The sequence below is a fragment of the Topomyia yanbarensis genome, chromosome 2, assembly GCF_030247195.1.
Source record: "Topomyia yanbarensis strain Yona2022 chromosome 2, ASM3024719v1, whole genome shotgun sequence".
In the NCBI taxonomy this organism is placed as follows: domain Eukaryota; kingdom Metazoa; phylum Arthropoda; class Insecta; order Diptera; family Culicidae; genus Topomyia; species Topomyia yanbarensis.
The window spans coordinates 301,655,129-301,675,819 of record NC_080671.1 but is presented as its reverse complement, the minus strand read 5'-3'; the positions used below and the strand labels follow the sequence as shown (position 1 = coordinate 301,675,819).

The 20,691-nt window shown below is 36.2% G+C and overlaps 1 protein-coding gene across 1 annotated transcript; it reads right to left on the bottom strand.

Moving 5' to 3' along the window:
* Window positions 1-14,372: 14,372 nt before the first annotated feature.
* On the bottom strand, window positions 14,373-20,489 carry LOC131683389 (uncharacterized). The gene has a single exon (XM_058965323.1). The coding sequence runs from the start codon at window positions 19,984-19,986 to the stop codon at window positions 17,017-17,019; it is 2,970 nt and encodes a 989-aa protein (XP_058821306.1). The 5' UTR covers window positions 19,987-20,489; the 3' UTR covers window positions 14,373-17,016.
* Between the last annotated feature and the right edge of the window lie 202 nt (window positions 20,490-20,691).

Genomic DNA, 20,691 nt, shown 5'->3' with positions numbered 1-20,691 from the left:
AGGCGAAAAAAATGTGAGCTGGGGATTAAATAATTGTGCATACGCGTATAGTAGAGTTATTAAAAGGGAAAACGCAAAGAAAATTTTTGAAACGATCTCACCGGTATCCAAAACGTGAAATTTCTCCCTGCTTAATTGCTATTGATGCCACTTCTTATGGATGAACGTTGTCGATTCTTCATGAACTCCGGTCGCTTGAGACAATACAAGACAATGTAAGATGATCCTATAGGTTTAAAAAAAACTACAGAGATATTTATAGCTATATCATAGCGCTATCGCTCTCTGAAATAAAGAAATCGTGTGCAAGGTAGTAACACAGACTAACAACCATAACACTCGAAAATAATGCTTCGACCACTTTAACTATCATTTCAAATATATTTTTAGTTCGGATGGTGGTCGCATTTGCGCCAATAGCGTCACTGACATATAATCAAGTATACGGGGGATAGACCTCCAGTAAAAAAATGTTCCCAAACCCGCCGGATAACCCACTAGCAAATGAGTGTTTGGGACCGTATATTAAACTAGTGTTGGTGGATCGATAATTTCCTCATAGTATTATGTCTGTTAGTCTGTGGTAATAGTGAACTAATTTCATAACTATTTTCTCATAACATTTGCCGCATTTCCACGCATTTCTTTCATTTTTTACGGAAACGGCACTGAAGCACGAATCCGGTGAATCAATTCCTGGTTCTAAATAGTACACCGATGCCACCATACAGCATCTAGGCTACAACAGTTTTCAGAATGCGCTCACCGGTAATAAATGTAGGATCCAAAATTATACGAATTTGCTGGCTTCATTCTATACTTCACTTCACCATCCCTAGACCGTCCGTTCCTGTAACGGCATAGCCTGCCGTATTTTAGCTCTCATTTTTCCCGAGAAAATATTTTCTTATTCACATGAATATCACTTCATCATTTTCGAAATTAAAATTTTTCACAATTTCCAAAGAAAGCAAATTGACGGCAACGAAAACTTTTCACATCCGACGCGCAAGGTTACTTTGATCCGGTACGATAAGTAATCACTAAAGACTGAAAATTTATTTCGCTCAGGTACCCAACACAGCCTTTAGTATTTTACCAAAAATGCTAAACTTCCGAATTATTCCACTAAACCAATTCACATCTACAGTGAAATGCTAGCAATAGGCAACTCAAAAATATTTTTTTAGTTATTGAAATTTCCAAAAATAGTTAAAAAAAATTTAATGAAGACCACTAAACACAAAATAGTTTTTTCCACGTTTTCTTCGATTTTTTAACTTTATGCTTCAATTGACTTTGACAGAAAGCTACGGATATTCAAACAATGTGTGTGTGTATGAAAGGTGTAAACGTTGGGAAGAAATGTTAGTGCGAATGACAACATACAATCATGTTTCAGTAGTTTTATTTAGATTTTTATAGAGACCGCCTAGAGGCGGGTGGTGGAAACTAGAGGGTTAAGGTTGTATTTGGACAAAAGCAAAACAGTATTATTTGCTGGCGCAACACAAATATAAAATTTGGATATAGATTTAAAAGAATGCTTGCAAGTAATAGCAAGCGATGAAGCATAAGATATGCGCAAAAAACAATGTAACTTAAATTCATTTGGAAGAGTATGATATACTAATGTAATTATTAGATAAGAGGATATAGATTATGTAAAATTAACCTGCCAATGAAATGCAATTATTTGTGTTCGTACTTTTTACCCGTATATTTGATTGTTTGATAATTCGTGATTATATGTCCATTTTATTTAAAAATAGAACTACTTCACGCAAAGCTTTACTCAAATCTATATTACACAATCTGTATATTTGATCTAAAATTTACTTATTTTGGGATTTGATTCTAATTCAATGAATATTTTTATTACTAGTTTGACAGTTTTGAAAAAAAAAACTGTGATTAATTTGTAAGCTGAGTAGTGTAGCTGCCATTGTGTAAAAGTATAAAACCACAATTGTTTCTAAAAGTATTTAATCTATGTGTATTAAAGCAATTCGTTGTGGAATAACAGATAGAGCAGCGGGGAATAGTTCTGCAGTCTAGACGAATGACCAATGGTTATAATCATAGTAAACAAAAAAAGCTCCTCAGTATATTGGAAACGGATATCTCATGAAGGGCTGTGTTATTTTCGGAATTAGTATCAAGTCGAAATATTGAATATTTTATTTTGGGCGGCCTTATGAAAATAAGTATAAATTTTCTTTTTTACTTAAAAGAGTAAACATGCAAAGCCAAGGCAATTATTTATAACTATATTTCCTGCAGGAACTTCATTATCCAAACAATTGGGAAATTAGTTGATATGTTGAGATATAGTGGTTGTCATTCCAAATACAAGTATATGTATTAGACTGGTTCAATTTTTGACTTTTAGCTCCACCAGGCTCTACTGATTCCTTTTATGGCCCTTAGTAATTGTGCAAATTTTGGTACTGATCGGTTGTACTGACCCTCCAAAAATTTCAAAGTTTATATGGAAATTTGTATGGAAAATCGGTTAACATTGAAAATAAATTCATGAAAAATCACCTCATCAATCAATTAATCAGAACACTTAATTTCGAATGGTATTCATCTACTGAACACATTCGGGGAACATTGTAAGTTTATGAAAATTCGGTGAGAAAAGTTATTAACTAAAGAAGCAGCAAGACTTAAAAACAAGTTATTAGGATTTTATTATTAATCATAGCAACCCTGTTTGAATAGCTGTATCTGCCCTACGCTAGCGGTGGGTGGCAAGCATAGCAGGGTTGCTATGATTATTAATAAAATCCACTTGGTTTTAATTCTTGCTGCTTCTTTAGTTAATAACTTTTCTCACCGAATTTTCATAAACTGACAATGTTCCCCGAATGTGTTCAGTAGATGAATACCTTTCGAAATAAATAGTGTTCTGATTAATTGATTGATGAGGTGATTTTTTATGAATTTATTTTCAATGTTAACCAATTTTCCATACAAATTTCCATATAAACTTTGAAATTTTTGGAGGGTCCGTAGACACAACCGATCGGTACCAAAATTTGCACAATTACTAAGGGCCATAAAAGGAATCAGTATTGCCTGGTGGAACTAAAAGTCAAAAATTGAACCAGTCTAATATGTATGGCACAATAAATCTATTGGCGTTTTTGTCATAGTCGCTGTTTTCTACCCATCACACGTGCGACTCTATAATTTCGTTCCATTGCCCGGTAAACAATAGTTTTGAAAAATAAGTCTCTTTGGAACACTTTTTCGCAATAATGTCCCAAATATTTCGGCTTATCGAAAGCACTATCAGAGTTAGGTTCCAGTAGCCGCCGGAAAAGTAAATTGCCAACACGAACTGGCTATATTTTATAATGTCTCAATTTCTGCGCCTGATCGTACACAAAACGCTTTCTCATTTTCTCTATCTTGGTTATCATCTGCTCGCTTTGTTTCATTAAAATTTCAAAAATCAGCCACATTCGAGTCGAGCAGATTTCCGTTTACAATTAACATAGAAACGCGACGATATTTGAATAAATATCCCATTAACACACATAAGACGTATTTCCGGTGCAGCAGATTTGATTAATAATTACGTTCAATCAATTTCGATAGCAGTCATCTTCCCGTGCACTGAACAGCATTAGGTACATAACGTGCCGTAACAGCAGAAACGAAGATCTGATCTCTGAACATTAGCAACTCTCATCCGTAGATATATTAATTATAAACGGTGCTATGTAAGGGCTCTATATGGTGTACGTATATTTTCAACATGTCACGAACGGTGCAGTATCATCCCAGCCCCTTTAAAGAAATCTCCCAAGTTCCGATTTCGGATGGTGATAGTCGAATTTGTACCAGGTGGTAGCCGATATGATGTTGTTTTCCTTTTTCTTCTTATTTTCATCCTATTTTCCCCACAATCATCGTGACCTCTTTCGATGCTACGTTTTCTCCCTAGAATCGACCAAACGGCTGCTGCTCTGCTACTGCTATATCATATAAGTGATTATTATCAAGCACACAAAAAATAAGGAAGAGAAATTTAGTGCGAACCCTTTTTCCTATTACCAGACAACACACAAATAATTCCTCCTTTAGCACATCGTGGTCCTACGTCTGCTGCAGGAGTTTCCTCGTGGCGAGAGCAGAGGACGAAGATTTTGGTCTTAGGCTGAGAAATCTTTGAAACGAGCAGCAGAACCTTGATCGAGCCCAGGGACAGGGTTAGCTCTGGCTGGATTCAACACATTTCGTAAACTCTCGTGTCTATGCTTTTCGTGAACTGATTTAGTTTTTACACTTTCCAACGGCTGTTTCAGACGCTCACATTGTTTACACAGGAGGGATGATACTGTTTGTAACCATGTGTTTCCGACTATCTAGCATTTGGATGCGGTTGACTTAAACGTTTTCATTTTTGGCAAAGAGCATGAATAACAAGAATCTAATTACAAAAACTACAGAATCTTTCTTACAAAAAATATGCCAACTGTGAGTGTACAAATACAGCGATAGATACAATCCAAATCAAAGCCGCTTCGGAGCGTGGTTTTTTTTTTCTTAAAGTTAAAAACAAAAATACAGGTGTTCCAATCGCCACAATGTCATAATATTACATTGTCGAATTGCGACATTTTGTTTGTTTAGAGACTAAAATGACACCATTCCGGGTTTATTTGGTCAAATAACTACTTTATAACCAGACCAGGCTTGAGATTGATTACATAATATGTAATACATATAGAGCCCGATTCATGCATAGATCCAGATCAAATAACGTCATCTCCGATGTAAAATGGCTTTTCATTGAAGAAAGTCGAGGCAGTGGAATGCACTGGTGTTGCACTTTCGAGCAGAAGTGGTCCCGAAACACGTCCTGCAGAATTTCTGTTCGAAAATGCAACATCACTGCAACCCGCTGCCCCGCATCAATGAAAAACGGCATTAAAAAACCCTGTCATAAATAATTAAAAAATTATGACACATGACTCCTAAAAATCACATTTGTCTTTAGAATTTCATACGTTACGATAAATAAGTACTTCATTTGTTGCACTTTTAAAACTAAACTTGGCACATATTTTCGCTGAAGGAACAAAAATTTCATCTCTTTTATTTGAAAAATAATGTAAGATTTTTGAGGATGAGCATGATTTGAAAAGTAATGTACGATTTTTCTTGAAAAATATAACAAAAATATGTTTTTAAAGAAATTACGCTCTTGCAATTTTTTTTACCTAAATATAATAAGACTCATATCTTTAAAATGAAATTTATTGCTTTAAACTCTATTTACAATCCTTGAAGATATATAAATTTCAAGAAATCCTATTTTTTGTTGTGGAACTGACTTCTAACTGTTCAAACAAAAGAGAAAGTTTATAGTTTAGCAACAATATGTGCCAAAATCTCAAGAGCTACCTTACCCTAAATAATAAAAAAATTCAACACATGGTTTTTCAAAAGCCACCTTACCCTGAATATTAAAAAAAACTCAACACCTGAACCGTTAGAGATAATTATCAAGTTTTTTTGGGAAAGTTGCTTCATTTGATTGATTTATAACATTATTGGATATTGCGTAGGTAAATTTCACATATCGAAAAAGTTATTGCTTTACACACCATAACCACAAGGACCAAATTTAATTTAAAGAAAAAATGGCAAAAAGGACTAAGAAAGTTTTCCAAAGCCGTATAACTAAAACGAGCGGCTTGTGTGCAACCAGTTTTGTCTTTCTAAATCCGACATTGCCTTTAACCGGATGCATTACAATGTACAGTGAACTATGGTTCCAAAGCCGTATTTTGGAAGATAATTTTTGTCATTAGGTGGGACTGTAGACATTCAAATATTACTGAATGCGAGAATTTGATGAAACATTTTATTGTATATAACTTTACAAGAAAAATATAAATCGATGTAAAATCATCCGAGATTTCATTGAGTTTCATTGACAATTTTATCAGTTTTTAGATTTGTACGGGTCCATTGATTAAGAAATAATTTACAAGAAGTTACAAAAAATGTAGGGTTTAAATGAATACAATGAAAACCCGTTTTTATCACCCCCTTGGTGAATTTTAGACTGATAAAACAAGGACATTGATAAAATCGGGACATATATTTTTCTTTCTTTTTAAGAAACCGAAGCTCTTAAAGTATTCTTCTTTTGTCCCTAGCTATAGCCTCATAGCCCTTTCTTATTATTTTGTTTAAATCTCCCTTAAGAGGGTCTAGCAGTGCAAAATTCATAAAAAAATAAAAAAAATTATTGTTGCATATTTCGGATGTCTAAGATAAGAAAAATATGCTCAAGAAAGGATTTACTTTAATTCAACATGGTTCGTCTGCTAGAGCCCATCAAACTACCAACTATCAATTTTCATACGAAGCTGATAAAATTGGGTCAAAAAGCTGATAAAATCGGGGGTAGATAAAATCGGGGGCTGATAAAATCGGAGGCTGACAAAATCGGGTCTTCGCTGTAGTGTGTTAAGATGAATATAACTGTTAAAGCGGGAAAATTATATTTATATTATTCGATATTTTTAGCTTAATCAATTAGTCGATTAATATGTATAGAAAAAAGGTTTTATTGTTCCTATCAAGTATTCATGTCTTATTTTTAATTTAAATTCACATTCTAGGGGTTAGCTAATGCAATCAAGATATACCCTCCATCCTGATTAAATCCTGCCTGATAATATACAGCTGGCTTAAATTCAAAAGTTTCTGTTTGAATGAATTTAATGGTACAGTTCTAGTAAATGTAATAAATGACAGATTTTATTGCAACTTTCAATTGAGAGTCCTGTTTGTTCTTTTCAACATTAAAAGAAAAATGATTGAAAAAGAAAAAAAAACTAATTGAATTTTGGGTCCATAGTTGTTAACTTTAGGGGTAGATTCCATTTACCAGAAGCCGAATTTTTCTTATACTCAATTCGTATTTCATTTCTAAAAGAAACTCCTTCCACATAATCTTAGGAATTGGCTAGAGCGGGCACTGCGACTGACTTCGTTGCTCCAGAATCAGTTCTACTACTTTCGATAAGTTAGATAAAGCACAAGATTCGCTCCTGGGCTGCATCCGAACATGCCAACTATTGGCGTAGCTTGCAAACTTGCGTTCAAACGAAGACTTTTCTGCCGGATGTGAGTTCGAAAATGTCAAAGCATTTTTTGCATTTTTTCCAAGCACAATTGCAGTATTCTATTCAAGGCACTGACTGGACATTGCAAACTCCATTATCACACGGTTACTATTCAGCGTGCTGAGTATTATTCGTGTGATCTTTGTGAATCCTATTACGGAACTTCATATCATTTTATATGTAGCTGCCTTGCAGTAATGCAATTACGTATCGTATTTTTGGTTCTCCATACATAGATAAACGTATGTACAGAGAGATGGAACTCAAGGATATGCTATTGTTCCTATCGCAGTGTGGCAAAGAGTTATAGTTTAAGCCGCATTTGAATGACAATATCTCTTCGGGTGTGTTGTCGCTCTGTTATCTCAATATCCTCTCGGGGGTGTTGATATATCTACTCGCTGTTTAAATAAAAATTCTAAACCCCTCCGGGGGTTGGAAGTTTTGTTCCTGCTATTGTAGCACCTGCAGATCGTTCAGCATCTTTCCAGGGGTGCAGAATGCTCTGTTTTAATTGTTCTGTGTCGTTATTTTCCTTACCCCTAACCTGACCACTTCCCCAATCCTTCCCATCAGACAAATGATGAAGAGACGATTCATGACAAGGTACAAATCTCCCATCAACATGGGGAACGTGCCATTTGAGCCAGACGCTACTAATTCCTGATGATTTCTGATAGGGGTAGATTCCATTCATCAGATGCAGAATTTTTCTTATACTCAATTCCTATTTCATTTCCAAAAGGAAATGAAATACGAATTCACATAATCTTAGGAAAACGGATCAAAACCAAATTTAAAAATTCCCTTTAAGAAAAAATTCCGCAGTCGTTACTCGCTGAACACGGATCACAAGAGTAAACGAACAAGAAAACATCGTGCTGGACCAAGCATTCAGTAAATGCGAAGACCACATATCAAGAAGCCTGACTACTCTGTCAAAAATCTGGAGACAGTAACAGCAACTGCTCTTCCGGGTAATGATAATATTTATCAAATTTTATAACGAGCTCCCTATCTTCGTCCAATAGACAAAATCAATTCCCATTTACTATTGCGATTTCTGTTCAGCGTATTGCGATTTCGGAATTTATTCTCAAAGAGAATTATGACAGTAGGCTTCGACGCCTTGCTCCTATTTTATGTGATATTTGTTCCTTTTAAAAACAAAGTGTGAGTACAAGAAAAATCTCGCAGATATATTGTTCGGTGAACAAAAGCCCTCGGATTTATCCAAAAAGTTAACAAACTTGAACCTAAATCTTATACATTTTTTTCTATCTATCATCTGTATATTAAATTTGAAACTGTCAAAAGGGATATTCTCAATCAAAATCAAGTCAAATGACTAAATGTCTAATTGAGTTGGATCAATTATAAAGGTTTGAGTTTAACCCAAATGTATGTACAAGATGCTGATGGAAAAGGAGGTTGATTCTAAATTACATCAGCCTTCCTGCAGAATAAGCGAAGAAATGATAAAGAAAAACGAATATATGATTGTCCCTTTTCCTATTGTTCAGCATCTCTAAAAAGACTACAAATTTTATCTGCTCTTCTTTATATATCCTTGTCCATAAGATATCATTGATACGCAAGTACTGGCGGAATCTGGAATTATACTTTTTCCGGGCAAAGGTAAAACTTTTTCAATACTCAGATTATTCTGAACACACTGTTCAATTAAAGCAAATCATTTATTTTACAAATGAAAATAGTTTTGGAAATAGACTCTCTAACCAGTAGGCATGCGAGTCTAAAGATTTTGATAAAATTTGAATAGTCGAGTGGTTTAGCTCGATTTGTATTTTTCTGCAAAGTTGTAAAAAATGAAATTGTCCATCAGATTCTAACTTTTAGTACTATTTGAATGGTTGTTTCATTCTAAGGAATCATTCAAAGATGTCCATTCTATCACATGCTAAAGCTTTAGAGTTTCCGATTTGTTGTTTTGTTGCACCGTAGTATGGCTATCAGTACTGGTTCATGTGTTATGTTTTTTTTCAATATTTAAGGTAGCAGTGGCGTAGCCAAAAATCGGTTTGGTGGGGGTTTTGGTGAAAACTGGTGCTAGAATTTTATATAACTTTGATAAAATAGCCTATAAACAAAAAGAATCAATATAGAACAGATTGCACACCCCCACAAATAACTTCTTTCTTTTTTTTCTTTTGACGTAGGACTACGTCTTTGTTATCGATATAGGGGTGCACGTTGCAAATTCTACAAAAATGGTATGTAACGAAAAGTGGTCCAATTTTAAACGCATATAATTCAGCCACCTCACGATAAATTTTCAAATCTTTTGCGCATATCGCCCCGAAATACTTCTAAGAATAGATTCCAATAGATAAACCCAAAGATTTTTGATATCATGGCATTAAAAATATAAATAATGAACAACCTAGTCAAAATATCTCGCATTTACACACAGAAGATAGCGCTTCCTAGTCCAGCACGACAGATTTATGTACCTAGCGCGCTACGCTTCTATGAATGACGTCATCATCGACTATTTAAACGGACGGTTTTCGCCAGAGCAGCTCAGTTGCCTGTTGAACAGCAGGCGAAGCAGATTACTACTCTGTGTGATTTCACAGCCAGTGTAGCTGAGTTAGAAGTTCGTTACACTGGCTGTGGAGGTACACCATGCTATCTTTTGTGTTGTGCTCGTTTCCAGCACACTTTTATGTATATTTATTCGTACACAAAATAGTTTGTACATGCGAGCTCCATTTGCAAACACGGTTAACATAGTGTCGTGGTATTAGATTCTCTTTCGCTCTACCCATAATCATCAGCATTCATTCATTTTGCTTTGTACGTTATTGGGTTTGTTTGAGGCGAATGTGTAGGTAGGTAGATCTAATTTATTACTAAATTGCACAACGAAAGTTTATTATTTACGTTCGATCAGTTCATTGATTCATTTCCCCATCACGTGTTTCATTTCCACTCAGCCTATAGCATTTTGATTCTACTAATAGGTACATACTACAAAGCCTATTTATTAATGAATACACTGCCATTTGAAAAACCGTTGCAAAAACGCATCTTGTCCATATATAAAAATGTTTTCGATTCTTGTATATTTAATAGTTTCGATATATGATTAAGGCCACTGCATTCGCTATATTTGTATGCGTACTTTAGGAAAGTTACAATAATGGCAAAATATAACCAGAATGCTTGGTCTTTACATGAAATGTGATTATATTGTCTAAGTTTTGATTTTGATTTGATTTCACAATCGAAAAGTTTTTACAAGCTAATCTTATGCTATAAAGATTTAGCTCCAGATATTAGTTCGGTCACAGTTTTCTGTCCTCTTTCTTCAGATCCGCTTAAATAAGTTTAATCGGATTCGATCACCTACTATCAATGAAATGACCTGATAACCAAGAAGGTTTGGTTCAATATGTAACATTCGATGTTGATTGGTTGTGATTAAACCATACGTAAGCAATATGTTTTATTTATTATTACTATAAATTTACTAAGAAAATAAATATTTTACATTAAGTAGTATAGTCCTACGTCTACAGCTCGTGCAACCCCATAGGGCTGCCCCTTGTAGTTTTTTTGATTACAGAGGTTTTAACCTTAAGGTCATTCGCCTTTTCGGGTTAGAAAAATCTCTTATGAAAAATTTCTTACCCTATGTGCGGGGTCGGGACTCGAACCCAGGTGCGCTGCGTACAAGGCAAGCGATTTACCAACCACTACGCTCACCCACAAATAACTTTATTTTATGATATGTTTTAGAAGTTAAAGAATTTCCACTTATGAAGTGAAATTAAATTTCGAAAACTTATTTTACTGTCAATTGACATAATTCTGAAACCGACATCTTTTTGAAGAAGTTTTTCAGCATTAAATAACACGAATTTTGATATAATAATTTTTGTAATTAATTCTCCCAGAAGCAATTATGGAGAAAAGAACAATAAGAGACTCCAACAAAGTTGTTGAGAGTGTCAACAAGCAACTTTGTTGAAGGTATGAATGCTACATGTATGCAGCATATCGAGCTTTAAAACGATATTTAGGAAATTTTTCCTAATCAAGTTTTCTTCGAAATAACTTTTTATTTTAAACTTCAAAAGCTCATGCCTTGAACAAAATGTGAATGTTGTTGTTTATCAACAACCAACGAGATTTTTCATACACAGTAATAAGAGAATAACTTATTTAAAAGTATTTTTTCACAATAGGCCTAATATATTTCATTAACCTGAACGCATGCAGGATTCATATCTTCAAGAAAGTTTCTTGTGTTAGCATTCTCGAAAATTAAGTGAAGGCATTAAGCCACGAACTTACTTTGTTTGAAGAGTTAATTCTCCATAACCACTTCTAGGAAAATTTAACGCCAAAACGATTTTAACAAAATATGTGCTGCTTCACTTTGAAATTTTTTTCGAAGATACAAAACCTCCAGTGTTGATGATTTAGAAATGATCATGACCTTTAACAACAGTTTTTGATTATTAATTGTAGCTATTTATATCATTCATAATGCACCTGACCTGCTAAAGATAAACTGTAGACGCCATTTGTCATAATTTTAATTTTCCTTCTACTTTCAGAAAGTGTTGCTAAGTTATAAATTTACGTCTCAAGTCACCATTGTTTCAACTTCACCAAAAAACATTTTTAGTAAATGTTCAAATTTAGGCACATTTTCGGTGAGCAGTTCAATGTTTCATAGGAATTCAACCTATTCCAACTTCTGTAACATTTGTAAAATTGCCCTTATCCATATTTCGGTACATCCCTTCAGTGATTTCTTGGATGATTTGAAATCTTAGGGTTATGATCATTAATTTCTGAACTCCGGAATCAGTTTCTAATGGAGTCTTGTCATCGGGTATTTTAAATGATTTGACAGCTGTGAGATCCCGACTAAGAGATCAGTTAGAAGATCCCATGCCAACAATTATCCAAAAATCCCCATGATGCTTAAAACAAACGATACGTTGAGAATTGATCAGACAATTATTGTTGTGATATTCAATTAATTTAGTCAGCAACAATATTCTTTTTATCATTCCAATAAATTTCGTTCGGAGTGTTTAGAATGGAGTTTGTTGTGAAGATTTAAAGAAACGCACATTTTGCCGCCGCACGCAAGTTTCTTATCATTTGTATGCACAGTACGGGCGATTTTAAAAATAAAAAAATGGTTTTCTACAAAGCTATTTTCGAAGATTGCAAATTAATTTTTAATCTGTCAATTTCATATGAACGATCGGAATTTTGCTAGTTTTCAGTAAAAAAACTGCGACAGCGTTATTTCGATGAAAAATCTGTTTGAAAAGATAGGTTTTACAACCAAAACCGTTCATGACTTTTCAAATTGATAACAACTTTTTTACTTCAGGAAAATTATGCGCTATATAAAGATAGAAAATGACTGCAAACAAAATGTTTACAATAATTCAAGGTACTGTTATATAAGACTAGATATATCAAATTGAGCACCTATACTTGACGCATAGGATCATTTAAGGACATTCTAACGCCAATAAATACATTTAGCTACGCATCCTCAGCCATCGAGTGCTGTATTTCACCCGCAATTGAGATGCGGCATCTATTCCAGTGATCAGAATGCCTTCTAAAAGGTTCCAACTAGTCAACTGATACATGATTTACCAAAAAATAACACATTTTAGAAAAGAAAAAAATTTAACGTTGTCCTAAAGTTTTGTGTAGCTCATTAATAAGGATTATTTTACAGCTCGAATGTTGTAATTCTTTGTATAATAGACTCCCAATATCATCTTATCATAGTAAAGTGATCCTATATACAAGAAGTAGAGAGTGCGGCATTTCATCTCACCCAACGTGGTACTCCCGAAATTACCTGACTATAATATATCAAATACGGATAGGATTATCTGTGGAATCTAAAAATGGTAGAATTTTGTATTAGGAATTGGTTGGAATGGAAAAAAGAAATATTTCGCGAATTCCAAGACACGCCAAAAAATTATTAGCACAAATTTATAGTCCTGAGTTTACTCCAAAATTCATTCACACAAACTTACCCTCAATTAGGTTGTTGCAAGGAGCTATGGCTTATAAAACCCTCTTAAAATATGTCAGAATCTAAAAACTGGATATAAACTTCAAGTTTAAAAATCGGACAGGGACTCTCGTTTGTAAGAGTCGGATAAAAAACATTGAGCATAAAAATCGGAAAAAAACATCTCCGTTTCTTGCAAAGCAGTTCTTTAACCGACTTTTATTTTTGAATACTATGATATACGGATGATCCTACGCACGATTTATTTATTTTCTACCGGATTTTATACTGATGGTTTAACTTTGCCGAGTTTTACGGGTGAGAGCTTTTTAAGCAATTCTTATGCTGAAGGATTTCTCCGATTTTTACGCTTGAAGCGCGTTATATGAAGCATGTTCTGTCCTCGCGACATTTATTTTCGGTCTAATATTTGACCAAAGTTATCCCACTTATGCACAAACAAACGCTGAAATTTTCATCAAAGTCGGAGATCATCAAATTTTGAAAAACTGGCTCTAAAAACAATACCGCAAAAGTTATATGAATAAAACAAAACAGAAACACTAAGAAACACCCTAAACGTTGATTTTAAATTGCTTGTATAATGAATGGTATGACATATAGAGCTTACTAGTTTTATGAAAACTTTTTTAACATTAATCGTTCTACAACTTTGCTGGAGGTAGTATTATTCCATTTAGAATTATTAAAAAGTTAATTTTTTGATCTTGGTAAAATTAGAACCACCCGAACTGTTGTTTCAATAAAAATGAAAACTTTCCCATTGCTAAGTGGATTGGTTTTGGTCGAAACTTAAAATTCCTGCCAAATTTGTATTCTGGACCGCAGTGCGATGGCTGAAAATTGAAAATTGAGGTAAACGGAAGATTTCATTTAAGAAAATACTTACCAGATGTGTGCAGAACATTATTTTTTTTTGTGTCGCTGCGAACCATTAATCGTTTCGAACTCTTAGGTTAAACGAATGACTCCACGACTATTGTAAAAAAATACACGATACCAGCCGCGGGGACACACATAGCCATCCACTGTTAACTTAAGCTCAATGGAAAGCCGTACCCTACACATCTAATACTTACTATTGGGAGTAGTTTAGACGTTCCGAATTTTAAGGATTGTTTATAATCTCAAAATGAAACATGTGTTGTATATTTTCAGTTTTATTTTTCTCCATATAATTTAAACCTTGCATTTCTCATGAAAATTCACATACGTTTTTTTTATTTTTTTGTTCGATTTTATATCAAGTGATAAACATAATCTCATTCTATTACTCTCTTCATACAATAAATCTAGTCTTGTTTATACACAAATTAAATACCTCAACTATTTTTGTTTTTCAGTTTAGCTGAAAATGATAACATTCTTATTCGCTAGTGGTATTGTTCGAAAAATAAGGATGGCAACATAATTCAATGTACAGCGCCTTACGAACTGTGTTTTTGTTTGTTTGTTAAGTGCGACTGAATTCAGTTTCGGTAAATAGATATAACAACTAAATAAACAGGAAGAACTATTTGAGTGGTTCAAACGAAATTTACTTGAGCAATCAATTTTATTTATATAGTAAAGACTGTCGTCCATCAATACCACATGATATTCGTTTTTACGCTAGTACTCTTATACCTGATGCAATGTACTGTGTTTGTGACGATTTGTTATTGGTTTATATGTTTTATCAAATACACATTCAATGGTTACAACGATTTAGAAATGATTTATGTTATCCGATTCATCTCATTTTTGTCGACTAACTTTAAAACCCAAGATGGATATGTTGCTATTAAGATGAAAATAACTGGTATTCGCTATGTTTTCTTTTCGTTTCACAAAATTTGGATATGTTGCTCTTACTTTTCATTATTGCAAAACTTATGCTTGTCTGCGATATTAATATTGTTCATTCTCTGATATGACGAAGGTGTGTCGACAAAATAATCTAGATTTTCCATTGTTCTATGTTTCTTAATTAAAATTTTTTCCACCACGTTTGATGCTAATTCGATATACAATCGTATATTCGGTTTGCACCCGTTCATGGTGCTCTAAAATCACTGAAAGTATAACTTCAGATAATATTCTACTCACGACACAATACAGGTGTGTTTTACTGGATTTCATTTGAAATAATTAAAGAATTTGGCACAAAACTTGAATGTACAGTAATAGTAATTAATGTAAATAAACGATGTTTTAACGACAAATCAATACATGTACATAAATGACATTAAAAAAAAAAAAAAAAAACAAAAAAGTCTATAAATGCGGTAACTAAGATTTCGTTTGTTGTTTGAACAGAGGTACATAGAAAGTTTTCCAGTTTGATTACCTGGACTAAATACTGCAAGGATTAACGAAGTCACTACTTGTAGATTGGAAGATCATAAATTAAATACCTCATAAAGCAGATAATAATCACCTAACACCGGTGAAGGATAAAGCACTAGAACGAAAGACGCAAAGTGATTGTATCACTTCCGAAAACGCAACCCAATGTTGATAGGCGATGTTCAACAAGGGGGAGATAATGTCGAAAGGGCGGCTCCATAACACGCCGACGGTCGGTGGGGGAAACATAAATGGCGGGAAATCCACTTCAGTCACCCGCGCGACCAATCAACTGAAGCCGCCCGACGGAAGTAAAAGCGTGTTTCTGGTTTGTGGCGAAGGAGGCAAGAACTAATGAATGCCAAACGCTGTGACTGTGGGATGGAAACTGAGAAGCGCTGATGTGTGAGGAACATGTGGGAAGCGCGTTAGATGGAACGGGGAAATATCGAAATCAGCCCAAATGGAAAGCTTCTAATCCTCAATAATAGGTAATTAATTAATCTAACACAACCATTTGATAATACAGTTTCGGTACGTAGAAATGTTTTTGTTTTCTCTACAGTTTCGCTTCAGCATGCACATTTTCCAGTAATAATTGTCCGTGTTTTATTTGGTTGTTGTCAAACACGAATTGAACAGTATATGGTAATGCTTTTCTCCTTTATTTTCCAACAACAGACATGATCATTGTATATAGTATTACTCCAGTTTATTACACCTAACAGATTCGCCGCTGGTCATCTTTGTACATTTTAGATTGTTATTTTTCGTAAGCAAAGAATAGTCTGCGTTCCATTCAAACTACAGAAACAACGATGTTATATATAGTTAAGGAGCATCTTTCCTGTGATGGTACTTGCTAGGTTCTGCAACTATTCGGTTATCGTTTTGTTTTATTCCATAGTATTGCTTTAAAATAATATTCAAAATATTTTCCTTCCAATTTGAACCTTCGTTTTCAGATACACTCTATCTTGGTTTCATATATTTAATACACCTATTATATTTGCTTTAGTTGCGTCATCAGTTTAGTTTCAATTGTAAATATCATTTTTGTTTAAATGTATAACTTTGTTCAATTGCCTTACTAATTTTGCATCAAACCCAGCGGAATATGCTCCACGATAAGAACAATATGTAATAATTATTGAGGTAGGTTCGTGTGTTGACTTATGCTATTTCAATATATTCAATTAAACTAGTGATTGGCTATGTATCAGATTGTTTCATGTTTTGTAATTCATTTTGTTGAGGTAGAGTACTGTACCTGGTTTTGGTAAGAGAATCTACGTAGGTAACTCTGTTTCTTGTGTTAGGAAGCATGAATTGAACGAAAACATTTTGTATATAACTAAGCAATTTAAATAAAATAGAAATTGTAAACATTACCGATTTTGCTGAAGATCTCTCCAGTTATCCGTCGTCAGGTTGCTTCATTCAGGGTTCCGGCGTCAGACAACGGACCATGGCCCACCGTCATTCATCATCCATAAAGGCAGCCTTCGATTGGACTCGCGGCCCATTTTTTCCGAGAACCGCCTTCTTCACACTCGTAGTTACTTTCTTTCTATGCGTGTCGCAGTGCTTCAGCATATGATCCTTACGAATGAATCCTTTACCGCATTGCTCACAAACATACGGCTTGGAACCACTGTGTAGACACATATGCCGGCGTAGATCCGTCTTGTGATTAAACTGTTTTGGGCAAAGCTCACATTTGAATGGTTTTTCGCCGCCGTGCTTCGCGAGATGTTCCTCGTGCGATTGATCGCATGGGAACCGTTTACCACAACGATGACACTTGAACGGTTTGTCACCGGAGTGGAAGGTTTTGTTATGTTGTGTTAAGTAGCATGCCTTATTGAAAACCTTGTCACATTCTTCGCAACGGTGAACATCGCTGGGACGATTCTCCGCCGGCAGAGTTGTGCCAGTCGATGTAACCCTTGGTGAACATGGCGCCGGCGAAAGCGACGGAACTGTGGCAGCCAATTGCGGAGTCGGTGTGCGGAGTTCACTAAAAATCGTGCAAGTTTGGTGATACTGCTCCGGTACATTAGGTGAAAAGGGGGGCGCCGTATCGCCTTGATACATTTCGGCGCCCCCCGGATATCGAGGAAACTCCGATGAGATCGGAGTTACGGTCGAAGCTATGGATGTTTCTTCGGTCATCGCTGTGTCATAACCATTGAGTGGATAGTAATGATCATTGGACACCATTTCATTCGCACTGGTTGATGCGTTATGATTACCAATAATATGGTGATAACTCGGTGCCTCCGGCAGGATGGTTTGGAATGATGGGATGCTGATGTTGATAGTTAAAGGGTTGGTGGTGGGGTATTGCGCCGTTGTATTGATGATGTGTTGACTGTGCAACGGCGATGGAATGCTGGTGGTGGTGGTGATAGTAGGCATTTGTTCCGTTTGCTCCTGCTGCTGCAACGTTTCCATGTTGCTGTTCGAGAAGATCTGCAGGCCCCTCGGTTGGGAGGCTTGGACGGAGGGACCTGCTACCCCGTTTGGGGGAACCGTTGACGAGGTGGTTTGAATATTGGAATTGTATTGATGAAACCCCTGATTCGAGGTGATCTGATGTCCAGAGGGGGTTGTAAACCCCGATGTGTTGTATTGAGAACCATAATCAGGGCTTCTAGGAGGATCGGGAGGTGGCACCGGTTGCTGTATGGGTTGCTGTATTTGTGCCGCTGCTCCCCTCCTTCCCTTTGTAGCATAGTTTGGATCACGGCCAGGGTGATGGTGAATACTAATTGGTAATGTTGCTGGATCCGGTTGGCCACTGGATTTAACGGCGTTTTTATGCAGTGTCGTATTGTAGTGGCGCTTCAAATGGCCGGAACTTGTAAACCATTTATTACACGCTGTACAATTGTATGTTTTTGGTCTTCTAGCCTCATTAGATTTCCACGCCGTACCCTTTGTTGGTAATGCGCTGTTTGGAAGTGAAGATGTCGGAGGCTCAAAATTTCGAAATTGCGAATTACTTTCTTGTGGCGTCGTTGTGCTTGGAAAATCCGACGGACTTGTAGCCAATTGATTGTTCTCACATTCCTCGGTAAAGGGTTTCACCGATTGGTTTGGTTGCGGAACAGCTGGTGGTAGTGTCGGTGGAATATTGTATTCATTTTTTAGAGGTGAAGGTGCCACGATCGGTGTATATTCTTGTTTCACATGCATTGCAGCATGCTGCGGATAGTCGCCTTTCAAGGAAGGGGTTGTGGAGTATTCCGATTTGATTTGTGGATGGTAATACGGTGCTTTCAAATCGTGTGGATGATGTGGTGGCATAAAGTTATGTGGATCGTGTGGCCACATCATCGGATGACGTTGCATTGATTGCAGCGGGTGCAACGAGTTCATTGGAGGTAGTGCATGTTCCGGCGGGTAGACCATTTTCTGAGAATCTAAATCTAGAATATCTGATGATGGCGGCTCTTCTTTTATAAATGGCGGAGGATAAGTATAGCCACTGTGCATGTCTGAATCCTCGTTCCGATTCATGCTGTTTCCATCGGACGACTGTTGCGACGGTGGCTGTTGTTGTTGAGATTGATGGGCTGATGCGTCATGTTCACTTAGTGCATCATCATTATCACACACCAATCCGCATTTTTCACATTGAATCGGCGATGGGGATGGTGTAGGTGGAATATGACTGCTGTGTTGCGGTGACGAAGTTGTAGTTGATGATGCTACTGTTGTGGACGCTTGTGTCGTTGGGTTTTGAGTGCTGCTAGAAGAGCTAACCACTTGTGGGCTCAGCCCAGCATTGTTGAGCGGTGTTGCATTATTGGTTGCAGTATTGTTCGAATTTAAAGCGGAAACATTATGAGGATTTCCGTTACTGTGGATGTTGTTGCTGTAAGGGTGGTATCTGGCGGAAGGCACTGCTTTGTACTCTTGTTGGGGTTGACTATTGAGATGAGGAGGAGGCAGCGGATTTCCGTAATCAATACTTGTTGGATGATAGTAAGGATCATACCCGTGAATATAGGTAGGATAGTGCATCTCTGGTGGAGCAATAATATTGGGTGGTTGCTGATATGGCGAAGCGCCGCCAGTAAAACTTTGTGGCGTACCTGGCTCTGGGAGCGATGATGGCTGCGGAGTCGATGGTTGGTTATCACTTGAATCCGCTGCCGCTGCAATTGTTTGATGCGGTGATGTTGATTTAACGTGTGACTTCAACGATGGTTGATTATTATTTTCCGTATCCGAAGTTGGTGTAGAAGACGTTGTTGAACTTGGCAAACTTCCAGCTGCTGACGAGCCCCAACGGTTCATTGTCTCATGATGATAGTGCATATGCACTTGTAACGACGAGGAACTCTCAAAGTAGAGACCACAGTGAGAGCAGCTGTGATGTCCAACTAAACTCTGCTGTGCTTGGGGAACCCCATGTAGAGTCCCCCCATTACTGGCCATCACACAAAAAACACAACCCGCTGTACACTATCATTAATGCGTTCAGTTTTTTTTCTTGTTGCTCAGCTTGACCAAAAACTATCAGCGCACACAACTACATTGTTAGCACATACGCTTCAACATATTCACTGTTCAGCTTGTCTTGTTTCTGGTATTAATGCGTTCAACTTTTATCAGATGCTCGTGTTCCACAAAATTTCACAAATCACACTAATTAACGCAACATCAACGAGAAGGAAACCGAAAATGTTTATACAAAACAAAGGTTAAAACTAAAGTAAAAATAAAACAAGTCTCTTTCACCCAAATTTACATAGAATAACAATAAATTTTAATTATCACTATGGGAACACAGCACACCACTGTCGCGAGTGTTTTAATCTGAATGCAGTGTCCAAACGATCCTGCTCACCGTATTAACACTATTGCCAAAGCCCTGAACTAAACTAGTGCTTAGTGCTGGAGGAAACGGAAAGAAAACTAATTCACGTTCGCTTCGGCCGAGGACGCGTTGTCAAATGAAACCTAAATATAACTTCGAAACAAATAGAACCCAACGGCTCAACAACTGGACGTCTCCAAACAATTTAGGCGAAAATATGTTTAATCTTCTCCATCTCTACACACACTCGCATCCACTTACTCTTTCTATCATGCACACACATTCCCTCCTCCTTCAGCATCGCATCGCATCGCATCATCTTA